The sequence below is a fragment of the Echiichthys vipera genome, assembly GCF_963691815.1.
Source record: "Echiichthys vipera genome assembly, chromosome: 6".
Classification (NCBI taxonomy): Eukaryota; Metazoa; Chordata; class Actinopteri; order Perciformes; family Trachinidae; genus Echiichthys; species Echiichthys vipera.
In genome coordinates this window covers 26,069,347-26,095,190 of record NC_139831.1, presented here as the reverse complement: position 1 = coordinate 26,095,190, position 25,844 = coordinate 26,069,347, and the positions used below count along the sequence as shown (strand labels likewise).

Genomic DNA, 25,844 nt, shown 5'->3' with positions numbered 1-25,844 from the left:
AAAAAAAATGATGTCATAAGAAACACAATGCTGAAGTAGTCAATGAATAATCATTCACATAGAAAAACTGTGTAATAATGTAATCATTTACACCATATGTGCATTTTAATAATAACAAGGTCCAACAACAGTGCAATAAATGAGGACATAAAAACTGAATCCCACTGCAGGTAGGTGCATTCATGTCATGTTGGTCAAATGGTTGTTTTAAAACAAGATTACATGTTTATAAAGTAATCTGTGAAAATCTCATTCAACGTTTGAATAAAAACACAAGCATGAGATATCTCCCTCTACATGAGGTTCACAGGAAAACAATACACTGTAGCAGCCAACAACTTTAGCTCAAAAAATGAGGCAAAAATACATGAAGAACAACAAGTGTGTGTGCAGTGGAAATATCAACGACATGAAGATGATGAATTAAAAATAAGTATAATTATAATAGTAGTAATAATTAATAATAAAAACAAGCACATGATTCATAAATAACACATTTCATTTGACTGCAGAATAAACAAATTTCAGTTGTAAAAGATAAAAATCAGAGCTCTTAACGGAGTAAGTAATGCTACCATAGACACCACAGAGAGAACTGACAAAGTCATTTTAAAGTTATCCAACTTTAAAGCAAGGAATCGGTGTGTATCTGTGCGTTTGATCGGATGAATGGTTCTCAAGAACACTGCATACTGCACTCCCTTGGGTCATACAATCGGTCTACTCATCTGAACAGGCACGTCCCGGGTAAGTGCTCCAGGTGGGCAGCTAATTTACAGATGTATACTCTGATAAATATTATAGCATGTCAGAATATTCTGTAGGTAATAGAACTTCCATCTTTCTTGCTTTTTGTTTTAACACAGTTAAAACATAAAAATGAAACTGAAGAAATACATTTTCATGTGCTTCTGTTAACGCCCTTGAAAACATCTTAGACTGATGCAGATCAATCCACTTTTTAGGCACATTCCTCTGTAACCTGACATACAGATATTGGTTCCGCTGTTCAACATAAATAAAATCATATATTTTACTTGCAAACTTTACAAAATGCATTGTGTCGTTCGGTTTAAAGGTGGACAACATGTCTTTATAACCAGTGGAAGAAGAGGTTTGGTTCAGTTTAGTCTCGTCAGATTACTAACTAAGGATCTTTTGATAGAACCATTTTCATTCAAGCACTCGGAGAACATTACGGAGAACCTTTAGGAAAATATTGTATAAATATCGCTGAAATCGAAGCAGTCCTCATTTCTAAATTGATAATACAATCAACGCAAGCTTCTGTTTGGGGCCAATACTTGTTGGTGTAATACAAGTGTAATACATTGAATGTCCGGAGAAATATATGTCAGAAATGCGGATCATCAAATATTCTAATTCAGTAAAATCGTGCATATTTTCATATTTGTGTGAGTGTATCGGCACATAAGCTGTTCATTGATTAGTTTAAAAGTCAATGGGTTAGGTGAATGAATGGCCATGTCTTCGAACAGAATAACTTATTTACAGTTTATACTTAAAGATGTGTAAAGCCCAGTAGGCACTGATAGTTGTCCCTTGTTCTTCAAGAAGCACTTTGTGACGAGTATAACATGTATTAGACTACATTTATTCTTGTCTTTGTGTTTTCCTCTCACTTGTTTTTTTTCCTTTTTTTCCTCGCTTCCCACACGCGTGTCCTTTGATCTTGACATTGCCTTTCTGTGTTTATGTCCAGAATGTATCGTGCCCTTCACAACAAAAAAGGGGGAAATACTTATAGCGAAAAGTCTGGAGGTCAGCTGGGGCAGAAGGAGCAGTGGATCCCCCCCGTCAGATCAGTGATGGCTCCCTCTTTGACGAGGCTTCTTAGGAGTTCAGTCTCTCTGTCCACATTGTGAGAAGGCTGCTTCAGCATGGCGGTCATGCTCAGGTTGTCATAGTAGTGCAGCGGTGCCCCCTGCTGGGAGAGGTTGTAGCCAAAGCCTGCCAGGCTGACCTCGTCACACAGCAGACTGGCTAAATTCAGTGCAGAGACCCCTATGGTGGGCACATTCTGCAGGAAAAAAAAAGCAAAGACCCCAAACTGTTATTAAGGTGAAAAACATTGTTGTCATCATTTTTTTTCTCACCTTTGCCGACATAAAGCATTTAATATGAATATGGATCCTGTGAAGCAGGGAAGATGCTGTTCCTGATTGGAGATTAAATTACAAACGGGTACGCTGGTTGGACTGCTGACTCATTATTGTAGCATCCAAAACCAACAAACACAGACAGCTGTGGGAACAGCTACATACTGTATGATGGCAAGCTCCTGTTTACCACAGTGGAAGGTAGAGAAGGGTATATGTCTGCTGAGACCATAGACTGTGGCTGAGACACATGAACAAACACAACATCAACTTTCATATGTTTCTATAATAGAAACCTGATACACTGTTAAATGATGATGAGAAGTAAGACTTGATGTCTTTGGTTAATGCAATCTAATATAAATTATTTAAAAATTGAAATAAAAACAATAATAACATATACTAAAGGCAGTCGAAAAGTTTAAACGCATACTTAATAATAAGTAGGTGAGCAACATGAGCAGCAACAGCAGGAGGACAATGGTAATGTAGGACATGACATTTTATTGGTGCCAAATAAGTTTCCTGCATTTAAACAGATGTAAGTGTGAACTATCTACCAGGGCCGCTGTAAAAGTTTAAGCTGGCTATTACAACAGACAGACACAGATATAATCCAGAGTATGGGAAAAGTCTAATACCTGGTCGCTTCCCCACAGGCGTAGTCTGGGTGGAGGGTATTTCAGTAAGTCCATTGCAGTCTCTCTGATGATGTGTGGGTTCAGAAGCCTGAACCTGTGGGGCTTGAGAGGGATTTGATCTGGAACCTTCTGCCAGAAGAAGAACCAGTCCCACAGAGGCTGCAACACAAAGCACAGATGATTCATTGTGTCTCAAGACACATCATCAAGATAAAATACAGTTCCTGTAGCTACTCAGCACGGCGAGCCATTCAGAGAAGAGTAATGTCACCGCTTTTACATATGACGAGTAATCTACATCTACGGCATCTATGACATCTACGATCAGTTTACTTTGCAAAGTTATTGTTTGAGGGGCAGCCAGTGGTACAGTGGTTAGAGCCGTCGCCCCATGTAAAGAGGCTGAAGGTCCTCGCGGCAGCGGCCCCCGGGTTCACCTCTGACCTGTAGCCCTTTGCATGCATCTTTAAAAAAAAGTTATTGTTTGAGCTTTGAGGTTTATGCAGTGGCCAGGAGTATGCCCATATTTTGGCAGTTGTTTGTTTAATATATTACTCTTCGAAACGGTTTATATTTTGAGCTACATGCATATATGTGATTTAACCCTTTAAAACCAAGCACAAGTGGTGGTTGTTTACATGATCCTGTTTAAAATGATCGAAAATAAAAACCATAATATCTCGAGCATTTATTCTTTTTGCAGCAGAAAGCTAAGGTTTCAGCCTTTCGGGTCATCTTGTCGTACGCTTTTGTGTGAGAAGAACGTATGCTCAGACGTAAGGAGTCTTCGTATGCCAGACGAGAAGGTGAACCATCTTCTCCAACAGGGTGTGCTCAGGGTTGTTTTATTGTTCTGGCGCCATGACTGATAACAGGACACTGGTCGTTGAAATGGTTGCTGTATATTATATTAGGTGATGTGTGAGTCTACACTTTAAGCTTGCTGGCGTCTGCGATCATGTACTGACGTGCCGAAGCTTCTCTGATCAGATCTGTTGTTATTAAACTATATATTCAAGTAAGTATTTCTTTATTCATCATCTGGAAGGATCATTGATAGTGCAAGTTTTCTTCATCAAAACACCTTTACACTCTGCTCATAAAAACGATCATATCTTAAAAACTAATAAATGTTTATAGTTCAAATAACTTATGGAGTATTAAGAAGTATTTTCTTTATCTTCGCATTTAAATATCTTTTGGAGCTTTATTTTTGTGTTTATTCAGTCCACTTTGATAAACATGTCACACTTTTGTATTTTCTTTTCATTTCTGGCACAATTTAAATACTTATTAACTACTTATTACTTATTATGGTTGAATTACTTAATTTACCTTTCAGTTTAGGTTGTACAGATTTTAGGGATATGAAGTATTTGAAGATACTTGAAGAAATTACATCACAATATGCAAAAGCAGCAATGTAGGCACTGGTGGACCATTTCTATTGCAGAGTTCAAAGGGTTAATGGTCTTTGTTTTCCACTATGTGCTGAATTTATAGATCTTTCCATGTTTGCTCTTTCCAGTTAATCTTTACATGAATTCAGTAGCTCCTTTAAATTCCATGTATGTGTTATAGGTTTACAAAAACACAGCGATTCTTCAGCAAAGTTTCAGGTGATTATACAATACTAAAAAACATCATTTTGATCCCAAAAATCCTCCACACTGGTGCTTTAGGTTGTAATGTAATCCAATTTACACGTGCTACCGTGTGACGTGAGTTTTGTGGTGTGTTCACAGCGTTTCCACAACATAACAGAGAGCAGCCTGTTCAAAATACTCTACTCTACAAAACCACCATGTGAACTTTAATATGATCCTGAACAATTTAGCCCTTTCAGATGATCATGTTATTCATTTTAGGGAGCTCTGAGCTCTCTCTCATTTGACTTTTGTTTTTTACTTTTTTCCCCATGAGTTGAAAATCGATCAACTTTTTTCCAGGACAAGTGGGAACCCTGAAAGTTTTATTAAATCAGTACAACACACAGACACACACCCAACTCACCACAGAGAGCTTGTTGATCATAGCAGAGATCCAGCTGACGTCTACACCTTTATACACCACAGCTACAAACAGAGTGTGAGGGTCCGTGTCCATCCAGTGGAGTGGCGTGCCCTCTGGGTAACTCATCCTGATGCTGGTTCGATTTCCCACGTCAACACTGAACTCTCCCAGAGGACCGCTGTTTAACCTAAAGGCAGGAGACACACACAGCATTTTTTTATTTTTAATTTGGATGAATTTTAGCTCACTGGCGAATGATCCAAGGGTCCACATTAAAAACATGAGCATACACAAATACATAAACAAATCAACACATAATCAGTGACACACACATACATACAATCTACATACATTGGCACATGTATTACACATATACACACATATTCATCTACATGTGCTCACGGCACCAATATTACCCAACTTACTGACAATGCAATACAATAATGTTAAGATCTAAACTCTTACAATCAACAATCCAACTGCAGTGGTTATTCTTGGTTGAGTTATTGCATTAAATTCCATAATTTAACAGTTCGGAAAATGAAAGTCTTCCCATTTCAGTTTTTATTTTTGGTCGCACATAATGATTTTGTATCTCTTATACTTATGTTAACCTGATGTTTATCTTGTACCAATAACTGCTTGTCTCCTAGGTTTTCTCTCACGCTCTGCTACCGTAGACCAACCCATGACCGTATGCAGTTCACTCACAACTGTAATGAGTCATCTTTGTATTTTAACTCCCAATTATATGACTTCTGTAACCTCTTTAATGAGATCATGCCCCATGTTAAGTCCTATGGCTCCTCTCTCTTGCAGCACATATGATCATATTTGTTATTTCCATTTAATACCAATTTATTGTTTCAAATTCCCATTTGAAATAATTTGATAAATATCCATGTAGCTGTGTTTGTGAATCTGCTACTGCAGTGATGCTTGTTTCATCAGTAAATATATGTGCATATGAACACTAAGGGGAGATCATGTGTTTATATAATAAACAACACTGCTCTGGGGGAAACACAGAGTCCTTGTTTTGAATGTAAATCATGGAGGCTTCTGGCTTTATGAGTGGGAGGCTTCTGTGATGATAATATTTTCCATGTGGCACAAGTCAGACTCAAACTTGGATTAATATAGTCATATCATCTGTTGTGTTTCCAACCTGATGATGGTGTCAAAGCGGTCGATCAGGGGGCCCAGCTCCAGGCCTCTGAGAATGCCTCCATTTCCCATGACCACACAGCGCTGACATTTATCTGATGTGCTTTCAGGCTGAAGCGCAGAGTCAGAGTCAGGCAGCTTTAGAGGAAAATTCACAGATAGAATCATTAGGTTAAACGTCCTGTACTTACAGGTGCATAAAGATATACTATATACACTACAGTATATACTATTGTTTTGTTTTAATTCTCAAAGTAGAAATGAGTTGTGGATTTTATTATTATTTATTAAGTTGTAATCCGAAAGAATTGAGATGTAATTGTTTCTAGCTGATTTGGCGTTAAGATGGAACTGCAGGTGAGCTCATGTCCCAGACACATAAGAGGGGAGTCAGAATTCAGACTTGAGCATTCCCTTTCATTGCACTTTTACTTGTAAGAAGTTGGAAATTCACGATTTCCGAGTACAAGTGAATGCAGCCTTAACCAAAAGTGACAAGCTCCATTTGGGCAGACCGACGGCTGCTTGATGCAGTGCATTTGCATTGAGCAAGGACACATTGCCACAGTCATAAAACATTTTATCACTGACATGGAAAAGCTGTTGTACTGATAAAAACAAAATGTGACAAAGCGCGAGGGAAACAGCAAATAAATAATGATGTGTATCAGAGATGCACAAATTATCAACTTAACAGGGGTATCGACGGACATTCGCCCTGTTGACAACCACCAGCCTATCAGCAAACACAATAACTTTCAGTGATGGCTGTGGCCTACGTTTATCTGCTGTGTTGCATCAGTTATTTGCTGACTAAATAATGAAGGGTGGAAAAAGCTTTTAAAGCAGTTTTTTTTTTTTAATAATCCTTTTCATGTGAAAGAAGGCTGTATTAAGAGGTTGTTGCAGCGTGACAAATCATCTTAATGAAAGACATAACTGAATTCCTAGTTTGAACACTTTGTCTTGGATAACTAATGGCTTTAAATGGATGATTTAATTCCTGATCAATGTCAACCTGTGTTAGTGTGAGTAAGTGAGGCTACCTTGGTTGTTATGTCGGCTTCCTGCTGCAATTTCCCCTTATTGCAGGGGCCAGAAATTCACTTATCAATCTATCAATAGATTTTGTTAACTGAACCCCAAAAGCTGCCACTGGGTCAAAAAGGGTGTTAGAGTGTGCGCCCCATATACTTAGGTTCGGTCCGGCATGGGTTCAAATCCGACCTTTGCTGTGTGTCATCCCCTTTCTCACTACTTGTCTATAGCCCTATTCAGATTAGTTTTACGTGGGGTAAGGCCATTTTTACTAGGGGTTAGAGTCCGGTATGAATGCGGCATGTCAGTCATTATTCCGCAGAATGTCAGTAAAAATGACTGCATTTTTTTCCTTTTCTTAAACAGTCCGGAAAAAAAACCTCAGATAAAACTAATCCTGTCCAAATACTACCCTCTGTAAAACACATGTAGATATTCCGTCATATGTAGTTTACACATTTTTTTGAGCATGATGGCGCTTGAAGAAGCATTCTTATCACCTTTTTAGATAATTGATTCAGTACTTAAGTTTCATGTTTAGTTGGTTTTGTGATATCAGGGGCTACAAAGGGCGCACATGGCGACAGGGAGGTGACGTAGTTTGTGAATCGAGTAACGATCTTTCCCTACTCAGTCAAAGTATTATTAGTTGAGTTTTCACTATAAACAACACCTTCCCTTATTGTTTTTATATATAGTATATTGTGTGGCAAGCCATCAAGGACAGGTGAAGTTACCTGAGTCAGACTCAAAAAAGCTTGATGCTGATATACATACAGTATATCTGATATAACAGTGGAGATCAAAATCAAAGTATAATTTCTTGATTTACTCTGAAATACTGTTTTTTTTTGTTCAGAATTTGATCGAATATCCGCTTTGGCTATTCCCTCTGCTGTACTAGCATGTTTGATTAAATAACGAAGGCACTTCAACAAAAAAAACTTTATAACTGATCAAATGCAGACATGATTAAATAGAAATAATAGAAGGAAAGAGAGACGCAAGATGCATTCACCTGCTTCAGCAGGTCCTCTACTTTGCCCTGAAGACCCCTGAAGCCAAATGGTGGAGGATACAGGAAGAGGCCATCAGGGAACGGCATGTCCTTCCACAGAAACGGCTGGGTCATGTGACTGGAAGCAGGAAGTCGAGCTAACAAGCGAAGCCTGATGTTACCGGGACGACACTCACTCTCCAGAACTCTGTGCACATGCACATGCACCTGCTGCAGGTTAAAGAAATACACTGTTAGCCCCAGGGCAGTACTAACATCTAGACACATTCCTCTCTGCTGTTCTTCGTATCCAACTCTGTGACTGGATTCTAACCTGTACTAACACACTAACATCCTGACACTTATTCTAACCTGTACTAACACACTAACATCCTGACACTTATTCTAACCTGTACTAACACACTAACATCCTGACACTTATTCTAACCTGTACTAACACACTAACATCCTGACACTTATTCTAACCTGTACTAACACACTAACATCCTGACACTTATTCTAACCTGTACTAACACACTAACATCCTGACACTTATTCTAACCTGTACTAACACACTAACATCCTGACACTTATTCTAACCTGTACTAACACACTAACATCCTGACACTTATTCTAACCTGTACTAACACACTAACATCCTGACACTTATTCTTCTTTTACACTTTATTCTTACTGATAGGCTAAAATGTTTTTGAATAGTTGCACTGTCATTATTTGCCGCTCTGTGTGCCCTGAATTGACCACCGGGGACAAATAAAGTTTTTTGAATTGAATATACAACTGCAGTAGCTGTTTTACTGCAGAACTTGTTTCACATGTTTTGGAATGAGTTCTGCCTGTTTGGTGTTTCACCCTTGCTGTAATTGCTTTTTTTCAGTGCTGTGGCCACTATTTCAATAGCCTACTCTGGGACTTGTAATTGGGACTTGGTATGGCACCTGGTTGCTAAATTTTATAGAGGTTGATGCCGAGAACAGAGCAAAAATAAGAACATACGGAGGGCAGAATAATGTTGCAAGAATAATGCTTACAGGCTCACCATCTTTGTTCTGTTAGTATGCTAAAAGTTGCTAATTAGCACAAAACAAATCATACAGCTGAGGGTGGAGGCAATGTCAGAAACAATGACCCCCGTCAGTCCAAAACCTTTTTATTAATTCATGCTAAAACAACGCAGAATATCCAGTCCAGTGTTTTCCCTATAGTCCTCCTGCAGAAGCACACTGCAGCGAGTCCATGAACAAGCCAACTTTCTGTGGTTAGTTCCCTTCTGTAATAGCAGGACAGTGGGCTGTGTCTTTTATCTGAACTGCTAAAACAGGTGAAGTGAAGATAATGTTGTGGGCAGCCTATTGAATACAAAGTGACTCGGTAGTGAACGAAACACTAACATGCTGATGGATTCTGTATTTTTAGCAGAGTTAGACTGGAGAATATTTGTTCAAACAGATCTGCGATTATGCCACCATATGTGGAGTGAGGACTGTCCTAGATTACATTAAAAAATACCCTGATAAGGTTAACACACCAGTCATAAATTAGTCAACACAGCCACAGTCAACTTGACGTTCACTTCTGAATGCTAATAACTTTCAGTAAATGTGGTTACACACTCTGCTCTACCTTGAATTACTCTCACCTTTTTATGTGCATGGTTGACGTGCCAGTCTAGAGGTTTGCTTGTCTCTTTCTCAATCAGTGGTAGAGAGATCATCCCCAAACACAGCAAACCTAAAAGCACCCCAATTACCAACACACGCCTGCACACACACACACACACACACACACACACACACGCACACGCACGCACACGCACGCATGCACACACACACACAGCAAGATGAGGGGAGGGAGGGACAAAGATTGAGAGAATGACTCTGACAAACTGAAGTAAATGATAACATCACCATCCACAGGGGTTCATTAAAGGTAAGGTAGATAGAGCAGACATTGCAACAATGACAAGAGAAAAGAATAACTGAGAATAGAAAGATAAATAAGTGAACATAACAGAATAAAAAACAAAAAAACAAATATGTACATGTTAAGCAAGGTGCAAATGGGCAATTACGTAGAATGATACCAAGTGCAAATGTGGCAAAGTTCACAGCAGAGTCCACGTTATATCTATATGCAAATGTGTGTGTGTGTGTTTGTGTGTGTGTGTGGGGGGGGGGCCTCACTGTGTCGACCAGTCTAACTACATGCCTGGGAGTGGAGAGCATTCTCAGAGCTTAATTCTCAACAGTCGCTGATTGCATTCTGTAGAGACGATGGGCCGAGTGATATCAGTAACTGTTCAAGTCTTGTTCACTGGTTGAACTTTGTATTTGTGACTTCAGCCATTACAGAGGAGCATAAAGTAACATAATCTACACACAAAGTAGTGGAAACTGGGATATTTCACAAATGCAGGAGATGGTAACTTAGCTACATTTTGACCACAATTACGTACCACTGAATGCTGCAAAATAATGTCATTCTTTTTGATTTACAGCAGGTCAGTGACCCTAAATATGCATCAGAACATCTGGAATCAATGCGTGAGACACAGTTTTAACTTGGCAATCTGGGTTGTTGTGGAGGTCCCACAGTAAAAAAAAACAAAAAAAACAAAACAACTACATTTTATAGGGTTCTTCCAGTACTAGTATCAGCGAGGCCTTTGGACCGATCCAATAACAGCGCAATTAAGCCCCCCCAAAAAAAGACTAATTGTTTATGTTCTTCTGTTATGACTGACTGTCAAACTACGTAATGAAAGAAAGTTAAATGACTGTGTGGTTAGGAAGAGACACAAAGACAAGTGCACATGAATAAATAATGTGTATGTGAATAGCGATGGAGACCTAAAGACCAGAAAAAGCAAGTGTGCATTCCACTAAAACAGGGGAGGGTAAAAAAAAAGGAAAAAAAAGTACCCTACGGGAATAAAGGCTTCAGGTTTACTAATGGAGGCAGGACATGGACTTCTTCCTTTGCTTTACAATCAGCTTATTGTACCACACACCAGTCACAATCCTTTCTCATTTCAAAAAGATCCTTCAGCTATTTTGACGTAGGGTTGTATGAGGTACTTATCCACAGTGTATTACCTACAGTCCATCGAGTGTACTCTTTCTTAAAAAGATTTTTACTTTTTACTTTACCTCCCTGTCAGACAGCCCTTTCTGACAGGGAGGTATTTCATGTAACATTTTTATCATAAAGTTGATCTACAGTATAGCTGCCTCGTTACCAACCTGACTACTACTACTTTTAAAATATAGTATTGGTTCAAATATAACATTCTCATGGTCTCTGAGACTGACGTAACAAGGATGTGGAGGACATTCAGTGCACCAGCGTGTGTATTGTTGGCATTATTCTGTCTGAACGTAACTCACTGACGCAGGCATTTCTCCTTTCACATCTTGTTTCACAAAGCTTGTTGCTACACATTTTCATTACTGATCACATGTTTTCATGCAGAGAATAGTTTGCAACAATAATGTTAGTGATATAGGTCTGTGGTTTGTAAGATGCACCTGCTAATGCCGTCAGCATGTTTCCTGGGTAAGCCCGGAGCAGCATAGTGCAGCACAGCCCCACTGTATAAATTATTTAAGGCTGTAGAGTGTTTTGAGGCGAGAGGGTTTTTGACTGAAATGGGCCATCGCATTATTTCCAGCTGTGGCTTGTGCTGGAACTCTACCTATCACCTTGTACACTAATCACAGTCCAATGATACATACAGTGCATCCGGAAAGTATTCAGAGTGCTTCACTTTTTCCACATTTTGTTATGTTACAGCCTTTTTCCAAAATGGATATAATTGATTGTTTTCCTCAAAATTCTACAAACAATATCCCATTATGACAAAGTGAAATGGGTTTGGTTCAAATCTTGAATGCAGCAATGTACAGAGACATCCTTGGTGAATATCTACTCCAATGAGTAGTCCTCGTTTTTGGGTGTGTGCGCAGCATCTCTTGCTTCTGCGCTTGACCCGAGACAAAAACACCTTCGATTTTTGGAACCAGCTCTTCGCCTCACCATCCGAGAGAAGTTGTCTGACCTACATGACAGGGTTACTGTGCATGCCCCAGACGAAATGGAGGGGGAAAACAGTGATGCTCAGGGCCGCAATGTCGCAAGCACAGAGGCACTGGACACCCTCTTTAGGGAGGACTAGTTCAAAAATATGGATGTCAATAAGCTAGAGGCTTGTTGCAGTGAGCCATGCATTCGTCCTCAGAAAAACCCACTGGACTGGTGGAAGTCCAACAGGCACCAAAAAACTGAGCATTCTGGCAAAACAGAACCTCCTGATACCTGCCACCTCTGCGCCAGAGAAACACCTCTGCTCCACAGCAGTACTGATCATTAACAGAATGTGAACGTGAATTTAATGAGGTTTTTGTAAGGAAACAATGTTTTGAAGTTGTGGTTATGAAAAAATAAATCCTTGAAGGGTAACTGTGACTGTTTTAATTGAGAATAAGCATAAGGTGTTGGGTAGGCTGTATTGCAGTGCATTATTCCTGCAGTAAGATGCGTTGCGTTCTAAAAATAGATAAAGAAAAATGAATACTCGATTGGCTTTCTAGGAATTGCTGAGATCCCTCAATCTTGAAATTAACTACTCGTGCCCATCCCTAGCAATTTCATATTCTTTCACACTGCAACATGGCATAGAAAAGAGAAAACAAGTAGGTTATCATAAAAATAAATCAGCACAAAGGTTTAGACTGGAAAGAGACAAGCACTGTTTCACAACACTTCTTTGTACACTCCACCCTGATGAAGAAACGGGTTGCCGGGCGGCTTGTTGGAATAGTGGTTGGAGAAGCCCTCGAGGTCCTCGAGGCAGCCGCCACTAGTTTGAGTCCAACCTGCTGCCCATTGCTGCATGTCTCCCCCTCTCTCTCCCACCCCATTTCCTGTCTGTCCTATCTAATAAAAGCCAAAAAAATTGCCCTAAATAAATCATCTTAAAGAAAGGGGTTGCATTTTGAATACAGATTTTTAGTTTAGAGAAAAATGAAGAGCATTAAAAACGTCAATGCTTTTTAGTTTGTGCTAATGGCTCCTGCCCTCATTCTTCCTGCCTTTCTGTCGGCAGAGCCAGCACGTAAATGTGGAGAGCCACCTGCAGCGATCACAAAGTAAACCGGCTGTGAAGAACAGCGGAGAGTAAGTTGGCCGTATCTATGGAATCCCCACGGTTCACAGGCAACAGTAGGAGTCATTGTGCTGTGTTGAACATCACCTGTGTGCTGCCCAGCGTTTGAGAAGCCTCATGTTGTTCTCGTTCACTGTGGAATCTGGGAACTTCTCTGGTGTCTGCGATGAAGCCTGATGCCCCCGGGCTCTCAGGGATTTGGTCCTGGAAACAAAGGGATAGTCAGATAAAAATCAATTAGATACTTTAGTGAACAATGCATTATGGGATACCTACACCTCTATGAATAAGTTATATTGTTGATACTGTAAAGCTCAGTGATAGCATGCAACCGCTGTTTAAGGTCATATTGGCAGTTTTGAAACAACAGTGCAATTTCTGAAGGTGGACACAAAAACGGGAATTACTGTGGATTGTTCTGTGCTGTAAAATACTTTACTTTAATTGAATGCTGTTTTTTCCTAGCTAATGCCTGCACATCATCATGATGGACAACTGAGAAAAAAGATAATTGAATACATCACTTAAATTATTATTCAAAGACTCTGAGAAAGTTGAGGCTACACAATTAGATAGTTAAATATACTAAAGTATCAAAAGTAAGTACACATTGTGCAGAACGGTTAATTTTAGTGTTGCCTAACAATTTTTTACGTATTTATTTAAAATATTAGTTCCGTTTTTCAGGTGTAGAAGGGAAAAGCTCCTCTTTTTTTGAGGCTGCATGAGTATGGCTATAGAAATAGGCAGAATGAAAAATAAAAAATACCCAAGGACAGTAAAGGTACCTAAGTTAAACAAGGCCGTAAGGAACGTCACAGTAACATTACTTGAGTTAACGTAGGCTATATGTCCCTATTGTCTCATCTCATCTCATCTTCATCCGCTTATCCGGGGTCGGGTCGCTAACGTAACGTAATTAACGTAAATATATAGACAACCTCTCCATCTCTATACGTTCAAAAGTACTAAGCTTGTTACGTAATTATTAAAACATGTCGGCAAGTACGGAATGTGTTACCCGTTAAGCAGCTTGTGCATAAAGGTGGTCCACTGAACTAACTTAAGTTAGCTTAGCTTAAGTTAAAGTTTTATAGGTAAACTAATTAACGTTAAGTAACAAACGTTGACGCTACAGTCGAGCCTCGCGACATGTACACGCTCGCTACCGTCCCTCACAGCGTGGCGTCAACAGAGAATAAAATACCCGTTAACATTACTGCATATCTGCCATGTTTGTACTTTGATGAAGAGACATATTTTTTTAATAACACAGCCTTTGTGAATATGAAAGCACGTCACGCACCAGGGCTGGCTGCACCCAACAGCGTGTCCACGGTAACGTTCGAACAGCCAAAATGCAGCCCACGTCTCTATGGTTACTCGTTTTATTCCTTGGTTGGTCCGTTGCAGTGGCACTTCGAGTACGTTAACCGTTAGACGGTTTTATTGCTATGCGCACCAAACGGTATGCTACGGCAACCGCAACACGCCGCTTTGTAGTCAGTTATATCCTCTAAACTACATTTCTCTGTCTTGGTGTATTTACTCACCCTTGTAAAGACTCCAGTGCTTAGGCATGACGAACCTTTCTGACAGAATGATCAGCTATTTATATTTATCCCGTGGTTGTTCGTCCCAGCGTCAGTCTCCTTTCGGACGGCGAGCCAATCAGCTGCTCGACCACTTTTTGGCACGAGACCGGAACGCCCCCATCATCATTTCCGCTCTTCCGCAATAAAAGCCCCCCGCCATCAACCACCCGTACGTCACTATACCCTGATTATACCAGTGTCCACTGAAAGTCTACATTAAGGGACAATGAAACGCAAAGACGTATATCATTTTGAGAAGAAAACAAAAAAACAAGTCAAACAATGTCATACAAAAAAAGAGAACACATTTATACACATTTTAAAAATTGTATTATAAAATACGAGAGAAAATGGTTGCTTGTAGTATAGTGGCAAAGCAAGACCACTTACCAGATAATCATCCTTTTATAGTTTTATACAGTGACTGCTCAGTGATTTCATTTATTTTTATTTATTTTATATCTCTGAGAGAGAGAGAGAGAGCTTTAGCTGTTTCACAATTGATTGGTACATTAATTTTCAAATTAATTAATTCAGGAACAACTTTATTCAAAAGACAAATATATATATATATATATATATATATATAAAAAAAAACATGTGCAAGAAAATTCATCCACCAAACTGAGTAGGAACTGAGAAAGTGAAGTGAAAGTTAATCCACTCCAGCTCTGCGATCATATCAGTGGATGTGAAGTGTCCTCGGTTACTGCAGAGGTTGCTTGAGTTCAAACAGTCCAGTTCCACCTTTGACTACCTTCCCTACCACCAGACAGGCCGAGGGTGACACCAGCTGATCGCGTGAACCTGAAAAACCGGACAAACAGCCGTGAGCACAAACAAACAAAGATAAGTGAACTTCACTGAAGCACTGTCATCAACCCACTGAATAAATAATGGTTAACAGAAACTACAGCTACTATTGCCTTGAATTATATTTTAACTTGACTTTCCCCCACTGAATCTCAGAGAGTGGAGAGCTCAGTTTCCATTACGAACTCCGTCTCCACCGTAGGAAATTAACGTGTCTCTACATGCACATTACAATCACAATGAACACCTACGACATTCTCCAGAGAGTACGAAGCACACCTGTCATCTCCTGAGCTGTGCCACGTTTTAGCTGAATATAAGACAACGGCTCCCCTATCCAGTTACGAGCCGTTGACTTCCTGCAGGCTCAATTTTGTCCCTTTAAGCATCAAAGGTAAATCATATATTTAAAAAAAATCCTCTGATGCAATAACTGACTGTAGAACACATCTGCTTATACTCCCAAAGCCACTAGCCTTTAACAATAGCTACCTTCTCCAATATTTACACACAGCTGATTTCTTATCTGCTGAATATTATTAGGTCTCCTCAGTCAAGTCACAAAGGAAGAAAAAAAATCAATTTGTGCAGAAAGATTGTTTTTCCTTTGCATTATTATTATTATTATCATCCGATCCTCACCCAGCATGGTAGCCTGTTTGAGGAATTTGTAGCTGGTCTCGAAGGTCATCTGTTGCAGAGGGGAGGAGTTGGAGCGGATGGCGTGGCGGTTTAGTGGCTTATATACACCTTCGAAACACATGTAATCTGCTACCAGTGACAGATGTCTGGGGTCCACCTCGATACCTGCAGACGCACAGAGAAAAACAAACAAACACACACCAAACCTGAGTGACTGACAGCTGTGTGGTGGTTATCTAAGGTTTTCATTTTGTGTGTTTGTGTGACAGAGACTGTGTATGTACCATAGACAGCAAACACATCTTTGATCTCCTTCTCTATAACCTTTAGAGCCACTTCAATCCCATATGTCTTAGCCATGGCATGGACCTCATTGGAATACAGTCTCTTGATGTCCAAGATCTGGAGAAAAAAAATAAAGTGTCAATGTTGGGATCATCACCAAACAACGTGCAATCTCATGTAAGAGAATATTTCTTGATCAATTAAACCAAAGCAAGAGCTCTTTGATTAAACAGTGGTGTAATCCATGACCAACAGTCCCAAGACATTCGACGTTTCTTTCAAACAGTCAGAGCTGAATTGGATATGTCCAACTGCAAACAACAACCCACTTTTATCAAATCAGACTATGTTGATCAGGTTATGTGATGTGTTTCTGTGAAATGTCCTTTACAGGCTAGTTTTAAAGGACAGACATATAAAAGACAAAAAGGACAAAGTCAGGGCGGCTGGTGGCACAGTGGTTGGAGCAGTAGCCCCATGTAAAGAGGCCGAAGGTCCTTGAGGCAGCAGCTGCGGGTTCGACTCCGACCTGTGGCCCTTTGCTGCATGTCTCCCCCTCGCTCTCTCACCCCATTTCCTGTCTGTCCTAAACAATAAAGGCTTGAAAAAATGCCACTGGTCCACTGAAAATTAACCCCCACATCCCATCAATCCATCTGTTGTCCATTAAAGTGCTTCAGAGAAAATGGTGCCAAGTTAAATCAGATGCCAGTGCTGCACAGTGAGAGCCCAAAATGACACTATGACGAGCTTTGTCATGTGTGCGGATTTTGCTGTTGCACCATTTTTTAAATATACATGGTATACTTCTTCTTTATACTGCAGTGGGCCATCTGTCCTTGACCCTTCAGTGTAGTCTAATGTGTAAAGATTACAGTCCAAACTGCCTACGTACATCACTGTACTTGAACAACTCGTGCATGTTGATGCCTTCTGTGTTGAGAACCGTCTCTTTCTCTCCCGTCTTTGTTGTGGTTTCGCTCAGCAGGCAGCGTGTCAAGCCTTTGGTCTCCATGATGACGGCGTTCTGGGCCAGTATTGACAGGACTGAAGTCAGATCAAAGTGCACCTTGCTGACCGGTAGAACCAGGTCAACCTGTGAACAGGGGAAGACAACAAGGTGGATGAATAACAATAACCTCATGAGGAAGTTAGTCATCGCAAACATTTTTTTTTAAAGGACTCTATGTTGCCCCCCCCCCCCTCCCCCATCTCCTCCCATTATTATTATTATTATTATTATTATTATTGACTGTTGGCGTGCTGCCCATAAACTGTACAGTAAAGTGGAAAAAAATTTCCCCTCTGGGACAAAGTCTTAAGTGTAAATACTTTGAAAACACCTGAACCCTTCATAATATCATAAAACAAGTCAAAGGGCAGATGAGTCCTCAGAGTGTATACATTGCAGATAGTTATTTACAAAGGTCACAAGGGCCGTGGGACAAAGCCTTGAGACGTTGATATCTGCCAATGAAAGCATATAAATAATAACACAAAGCTAATGGAAAGCTAAATTGTTGTCAAGACGACAGCTGATGGGTTCCGAGATAGCATTTTGGCCAATGTATTTCAACGCTTTGCTTCCCACATGGACTCAAACGTGATTGGTCAATACTGACTGCTCCTGCTGTCCAAATCTTGTCCTGTCTCCTACAGAGCGTGCATTCATATGCACAATCTGTTTATGGAGACTTTAAAATGTGTCTTTGAAGGCTTGGGCAGCTATGAGCTAATGTGTATGTTTTGAAACCAGCACATTGGCATCTACTATCATAAAGGTGATCCACACTTCAAAGCCACGATTCCATTTGACTTTGATTAAATCCTTTTTTTCCAGTAGTTTGAACAGCCTGTCAGTCAATATACTTAAGTGCTCCTTGTCTTGCCAAAAAATTGTCTCTATGGTTTATTTGATGAGCGTATTTGCCGAAAAAAAGACCCTGGGATGATTTTACGCAGGAATTTCACTTTAAGTTCGATATCATCCTAAACAATAGGATTTCAGACTCAGGAAGTTTCTGTAATGACGGATCCTGGGCTCATATCATAGGAAAGATTATAGGATTGTAATAATGTAACAAGCCACGCTTACATTGGTTACATTACAGTTGTGTCTCGGGACTGTGGAGAGGACAGCCATAGGGGATGGTTATATTGTGCTAGAGCTCAGTGATGGGGCTAAATAAACATGTTTTTGAGCCTTGATGAAATGGCTTTAAAAAAAGCTCTTTTGTAATTAGAAGCACGTTTTTATGCGTTTACATAGTCTTTTAACGATAGGCTATATGAGGAACAGGCTATATAAGGAACAGACTATATGAGGAACAGGCTATATGAGGATTAGGGATGGGAACTGATAAGAAATGTCAAGTCTGCTAATCAATTCCAGATAAATGTGATACGTCCCTGGTGTGCAGGGGAGAGATGGGGGTTAGCTCATGTCTTAAAACATGGCCAAGTCCTGTCCTATCTGTATAGCAGTCTTTTATAAAGTACTTCAAAGCAATACTTGAACTGTACTTATTGTAAAAAGTTTAACTTTTATTTACTGTACTTAAGTAAAAGTAAAAGTACAAAAATCTTCATTGTTTATTGTGGCTTTAACAGGCTTATGATAACTAATGATAATGTGATGCCCAGCAATGTTTGGTAACACTATGTGATGTAATTTTGTGTATGTGGTCTAATTTGAATTTGAAGTATTTCCCTGTAACAATGTTTGGCATATTATCCCGATTTTCGCCACAAGGGGGGGGCTTTGCCTCCGAGTGAGACGGCACGGTGTGACTGCAGCCGGCTCTCGTTGTCTTTAGTGTGGACGAAGCGAGAGAAAGACGTGACGCATCTCATCATTTTTTTGTTTCCACAGAACATTTCTAATCTGGCTACAGGCCCCTGAAGATCAGGCCACTGACAGTATGGTCCACCGCCCTCCAACACTTCAGCCGTGTGCTTAAAATGTCTTCTCTTCGTGCAGCCATGTTCCGCCCCACTCTGCTTCTGATTGGCTAAACAGGTTTGTTAGGTTGAGAGCTAGGGCTGCCATTGGAGGGGTGTCTCTAACAATGAAAACCATAACCCTCACACTATGCAAGACGTGACGCGGGAACGCCGGGAATCCTTAGAGGAATTGGTAACATGTAGACGTGTACAGTTCCGATGGACCAGAACATTTGGAGCCGGTTCCAAATAGGAACAGGTTGTTGATTCCCGGCCCTTATGAGGATGTGGTTACACAAACAAATCTTGGAAGTCCAAGAGAAGTTCCTGAATGTTTTCTGAGTCTGCTTGTGCAACACGAAAGAACCTCACCTCACACCAGAGCTCATGCTGTTCATCGTAGCAGTATCTCTCTATGGCAGAGTTGGACTCCAGAACAGAGTTAACCCTCATCGCTACAGAGCTGTCTCCTGTGTCTCTATTTGGTCGTTTCTTCTTCCTCTCCACGGTCACTCCTGCAGGCTCTGGCTCGGGCTCCTCCAGCGTGTTCTCCTCTACTTCCCCCTCTTCCTCCCCCTGATATTCTTTGTCCTCGACGTCGTCACCTTTGTCCTCGTCCTCACTGTCATAATCCACCTGCAGGGGAAAACAGACGATTGGAACAGAAAATATAATAATATAATGACAGGAACTGCAATGGCACTGGACTGGTCATATAACTTGTTCAAAGCTGTTGAATTTATGAATTTATTATTTTATTGTATGTTATGTCAATTAAATCAACTGGCAATCGGTTATTAACCTTAGGGCGTGATCACACTGTCCTCCCGGACCACGACCCGGGCTTTAGGGTACTTGTCCCCCCTCCCTCTCCCCCGCGCCCCAGCCCCGTTTGTACTCACACTGCCAGGGCCTCGGCCAATGCTTCTTGCTGTCCATACGCCATCACGCCGTAACACGTCACACGCATTGATCGCGTGTGTGTGGCTTTGTTTACAAATCTTTCCACAGACCTCAGAGTTTTTGTGCGTCTTGTCGACTGTTTTTGAATATTTTCATCCGACCAAATCTGCAGTAAACACTCCACCTCCGCACCACACCAACGTGAATCTTTCACCACCATTGTTGTTGTTGTTAAATGTCCGCGCATGGTCCGTCCTTCTATTTACATGTCCGAACAGGCGGACATAACGCTACTGCCGTAGGGCTCGTGCTCGTGCTCGTGCTCGTGCTCGTACACGTGCGCACGCTCGTGCTCGTACATGTGCAAACGGCTCCGCTAAAGCCCACCTCTTTCAAGCGGGCCGTGGACGGTCCGCTGGCTGCAGTTGAGCGCGGAGCGGGTGCACTCACATGGCTTAAAGGTACTAGACTTTAGCTGAAAAACCGGTTTTGGCCGCGGCCAAAAGGACAGTGTGATCACGCCCTTAGTTTAAGGTTACTGGCCCCTCAAATTTTTTGTATGATAGTATGTGTATGATAATCAGTGTGCAATATTTGAAATTACATTTTGTAAAAGAATAAAAAAAGGCATTTGATAAAAGACTTCCTGGTTAGATACACCAGCGTTTCCTCGTTGAAAGAACCATTAATCTGCTAAACAGCAGCATGTTAGCATTTTCTATCTAAGCACGTTAGCACGCAGTTGGCTCAAAGCGCCACTGTGTCTAAAGGCCCCTACACATGATACACGGTAAAAACGTTTTGCGCCGGCCGTTCCATTAATTTCCTACGGAAGGGGCGGCAGCGCCATGGTAGCGGCATGCACCGCTCAGATTTGCCTCTATGTGCAAATCAGTTGAATGTTGACCTAGTGTCCGCTGACCTTTCGAACGCGCAACCAATGAGATAGAAGCTTCGAGTGTGACATTTACGTTTCCTAGGCAACCAGAGAGCAACATCAAGCCTGTAAGAAAGAGGGAGGAAAAACGTATTGTGTTTTCGAGTTTCCCAAACTCGTATCACGATGTTGGAAGAAAATGTAAAGAAGTCTCACCAGGTTTGTGAATAGGCAGATTATGAGCTAACGGTTGTTTTAATGCGAACATCGATTTAGCCGTTAACTGGGTCACTGCCCCCCAACCTCGCGCTGAGCCCAGTGCAGAACGCTTATCATGTGAAGGCCCCTTAAGTATAGCCTCACAGAGCCAGTAGCATGGGCTGTGGACTCTTAGTGTTGTTAAATGGGATACAATGATGGGATCTAAGAGTTATATCAGCAGCTAACTACACCAACATGACTATGACTTTAATCCGGGAGGTAAAAAAATATTTGTAGCTCTCATACTTGCTGCGTAGGTATTCCCCCCAGGATAGACTGCTGCTGTCTGAATTGTTGCTTAAGGAGCGTTTACCTGTTGTACCTGGTCTGTTCTAATGCTTTCACAACTTTCTTTAACGTGGATCAGACCAACGTGTCCAGAGAAGTCTAAAGACATGTTAACTAGCTGAAAGTACAGGAGAGACATTTTGGACTCCACACCACACACTGAAATGATATTAGTATTCAATATCAAGTATTTCATCCATCTTCATACCTCCTCTTCCTGTTTGTCTTTTCGCTTGGCGTCTGAAGCATCAGCGTCTCCTTCATTCCCCTGGTCATCAACAATCTCTCGCTCCTCTTCCCCTTCCACGTCATCTAACTGAAGAATGTCAACATGACAAAAGGCGCTTCCGTTTTATTTTGGCATTCAAGGAAGGGAAGTTGAGATGAACACTCATTTAAAAAAAAAAAAAGCACAATTTCAAACAGACCCCTGCTGTGTCAGCTGCCCCCTCGCCATTATTGTCTTTATCTCTGAGGGTTGCCTTCCTCGTTTCCACGGCAATGGAAGCCAGCTTGGCACTTCGTTTCTTGATGGCTTCGAGGAGGAGACGGAAAAACCTGGGAGGACAAACGAGGTGTAAAACAATAAAAGAGGATTAATATCAGGTAATTACTGACTGGAGAATCCAACAGCCCTCAGGCACACACGCACACCTGGTTTCCATGTAGTGGAGGATCTGTTGAGGTGACAGCAGCTTGTCGTCACAGTAACGGTCATGCGGCAGGAAGTTGAAAGTGACTTTGAATGTCCGCAGCTTTTGGTGATGTTCGGTCCGCAATGTCTCTACCACATCCACCTTCTGCAGCACCTGCGCGCGCACACGCACACACAGTTGTGGTAAGACTTTTGGATTCCACACACTTTCAGCAACAAAGGTAAGGACATCTCCAAACAAAACGGAACATAGCCACACAGATATGCAAACATGAAGCTGTCAAGGTGTTAAACCATGTTCGGGCATACACTTTTTTACACAGATGCCCACCACCCCAGCTGTTGTTTTGCTCCTTTTAATAGAAATAATAATTGTTTTCAATACTTGTCTCGTGATGAGAGTAAGGAGAGTTGAAGGCGGAGGATTTGCTGTCAAAGCAAAAAGTAAACTTGCATATTTGGTGATATTTGAGATTTAAATCCAATGGTAATAACCTTGCGGAGGTTAATGAGGCAATCTGTGAACTTTGACGGTGGCGGCATCTAGAGGTAACATCTGTCTCGCTCGACCAAAGAGGCCAGAGATCAAAGTAAGCGCTCTTTAAATACTGAGCATCATCAACAAACATCTTTTCTTGTAAAATGTCTGGTGTAACACCACCCAAGCTTATCACCCTTTTGGAAAATTTCCTCAGAGAAATTTAAAGAAAAGAAACAGGAAGAACAGTCATAATAAAACTAATCTACACTAAAAGAAAAGGGAAGTCAAGCGAAACAGATAAGAGAAGATGGAAAGTAAAAAGAGAAAAAACGAGAGAAGCCGGTCCTTACCTCAGACAGACAGACTCTGGTGAGTTTCTTACGGAGCATCTTGGCCTTCTTCAAGGCTTTCTTGGTGTTCAGCACTGGAACGCTCATCATGGGAGTTTTAATGTTGGAGCTGGCCACCATCAGGATCTCCCTCAGTCTGTTAGACAGGCGTGTGTGGACAGAGTGAGACAGAGAGGAAAAGTAAGGTGGAGAATTGCATGGGTGAAGTCAGGACAAGTAAGTGGACCAAGCTAAGAAGAAGAGTAGAAAAGACGCTCTTTTTTTCTATTCTCTGGAAGCAAAGACAGACGCAGCAGTCTACAGCTGTTCTGTGTGACTCTCGTGTTTCTGCCTGTTCAAAGAGCTTTGTATGTTCTGGGTAATGTGGCCATATGCACAGAAAAGGTGAAGAATGAGTTAGGCGTAGAGGCCATATTACCGAGGGATTCCCAAAGTGACGTTCATCTCTCCTCTGCCGGCAAAGTGGAAGGTGTTGAGGGTCATCTGGGTGGAGGGCTCGCCTATGGACTGAGCTGCCAGCAGACCCACGGCCTCGCCCGGATCACACAGTGAACGCTGCCACTTATAGTGCAACAGCTGCCGGAGGCTGAACACACACACACACACACACACACACACACACAAGCAGAGACATTGGGCCTCATTTATCAAACGAACGTACAGCAGAAAAACGTGCGCACGACCATTTCCTTGCAAACGTCGGCATTTATCAATTTGGACGTGAGCGGGAGCTACGATCAAATCTCACGTCTGGTCTGAGGTCTTGTACGCACATTTCAGCCTGTGTATTTGCGGTGCAGCACAGCAAAATCTGGCTGAAAATAATTAACAAACCTCAGCTGTCATTAAGCATAAGCAGTCACATATTAAGAACAGATCAAAACGGATTCTTAAAACGAATTGAAAAAATATAAAAATTGTGGTTGGAGCGATTTATTGTACTGATGTGCGTCTGAAGGCACCATCCATGAATGATTCCGCATTCATCAATCACCAAAACTCCCACTCGATAAATGTACAGGTGATGTGTGATGCCAAGCTGTCGCTTTTAAATGTGGTGGTCAGGTGGCCGGGGGGCGCACACAAGCAATTCTTTTAAATATCGAAACAGCTCGGCTCCAGCCCCCCACGACCCCGACATTGAATTAATGAATGAATATGTTGGCGCGCTGCTGCAGCAAGACGCACTGCAGCAAGAAGCACTGCAGAGCCAAAGTCATCTCCCCGGTTCGTGGCTACCCTCGATAAATTGCATTAAATCAAACAAGGTATCAGATGATTAACATCTTGGTATGGTTCTTCTATGACAAAGGTATCCTCTTACGGAATACCTAATGACCCACCGGTAGCGCCGGAGGTGTGCCGTATTCAGCACCCCTGCCGTGAAATGCACCTCTCGCATTATAGGTGATATTCTGGATCAGAAGGCTGTTGTTTCCACCTATAGGAGTAGTTTATATACAGGTATACATACATGGAGGTAACCCACAACGGTCAGAACACTGGTTACTTACAGTCTTTAAACTATTTAAAAGAGTTTAAAATCACAAACTTGGATAATAGCGAACACAAAACAACACCTTTTTGTATGTTCTGTGGAAATAAACAGCAGCCATAATTACAAAATGAATTAAATGGATCTTTTGAATATCACCTATAATGCGAGGGGGTGCATTTCACGGCAGGGTTGCTAAATAGGCACACATGTCCAACAGTGCGCACAGGCGCACTCGGGTCACAGTGGAGCGCTGCTTCAGTTTGACTCCCTCCGTTATTATTTTGCATACAGCGTTTTTATGGGCCCCTTTTATTCCACTCTTAAGACTGACAAAAAAGGACATCTTTATTTTGCTCCATCTCGGATGTCAGGATAACGATCTGTACGTAGGAAAAGTTTCTTTTCTAACCAGCGTCCTTCCTCTCCGTGTTTGACCTCAGTGGGCGAGGCCTCCGAACCAGAAATATTTAAGGGCGTAACATGTTAATGACGATCAAACTCAGCCGCCGCATTTATCAAGGCCCGCTTATTCGTACGCTGAGATTGGTCCGATACGAATGTTTCATAAATCACACGTGGGTCATTTCCTACAACCAATTATGCGCTCAGATCTACACCCGTTTCCACACAAGTTTAATAAATGAGGCCCACTGGGTTTATTATTATAATTGGGTTTATACTGACAAAAAGACAAAACAGGGAGAAGCGGTAAAAGTAATAATGTAGTTTTCGGTTCATTTCATAATCAATGTGTTCAATAATGTGCACCTGCATTGTCCTATATTATGTGTTTATGATGAGAAACCCTTCCTATAACTTAGGGCTGTGTAGTTTAGAGTAGTGTACTCTGCACAGTCAGTTGTTTAAATCACTCAAATATCCACCTTTAAATGTGTTTCAAACCTAATAACTGTAACTACATTGAATGATCAGCTGCCAGTCCGTCTGAGTGTGTGCCTGTGCCACTACGGGCAGGTTTGCCTCACTGACCATGTTATTGTGGTAATGTGATATTTGGCTTGTTAATTCTAGGTGTGCAACGGTACACAAAAATTCAGGTGATACTGTCGTAGATGAATTGTTTGGAAGTGT

At 41.3% G+C, this 25,844-nt stretch overlaps 2 protein-coding genes across 3 annotated transcripts in view; both read right to left on the bottom strand.

The window, feature by feature from the left end:
- Positions 1-65: 65 nt before the first annotated feature.
- st3gal5 (ST3 beta-galactoside alpha-2,3-sialyltransferase 5) lies at positions 66-14,777 on the bottom strand. Its single transcript, XM_083915655.1, has 8 exons — positions 14,715-14,777; positions 13,249-13,365; positions 9,637-9,757; positions 7,998-8,207; positions 5,943-6,079; positions 4,775-4,961; positions 2,762-2,920; positions 66-2,041 (listed from the first exon to the last, which is right to left on the bottom strand). Exons 2-8 carry the CDS (start codon positions 13,278-13,280, stop codon positions 1,784-1,786), a joined length of 1,104 nt encoding a protein of 367 aa, XP_083771781.1. The 5' UTR covers positions 13,281-13,365; positions 14,715-14,777; the 3' UTR covers positions 66-1,783.
- A 383-nt stretch (positions 14,778-15,160) lies between these two features.
- Positions 15,161-25,844, bottom strand: part of polr1a (RNA polymerase I subunit A) — a 31,756-nt gene continuing 21,072 nt past the window's right edge. Inside the window, exons 28-37 of one of the 2 annotated variants that reach the window (XM_083914689.1) lie at positions 23,673-23,840; positions 23,255-23,390; positions 22,423-22,577; positions 22,197-22,326; positions 21,977-22,084; positions 19,812-20,075; positions 17,392-17,592; positions 16,496-16,613; positions 16,212-16,376; positions 15,161-15,563 (exon numbers count right to left, since the gene is read on the bottom strand). In XM_083914689.1, the coding sequence (XP_083770815.1) occupies positions 15,463-15,563; positions 16,212-16,376; positions 16,496-16,613; positions 17,392-17,592; positions 19,812-20,075; positions 21,977-22,084; positions 22,197-22,326; positions 22,423-22,577; positions 23,255-23,390; positions 23,673-23,840 (1,546 nt within the window). In that variant the 3' untranslated portion in view covers positions 15,161-15,462. The remainder of the gene's footprint in view (positions 15,564-16,211; positions 16,377-16,495; positions 16,614-17,391; positions 17,593-19,811; positions 20,076-21,976; positions 22,085-22,196; positions 22,327-22,422; positions 22,578-23,254; positions 23,391-23,672; positions 23,841-25,844) is intronic. The other variant, XM_083914690.1, reaches the window with a different exon arrangement.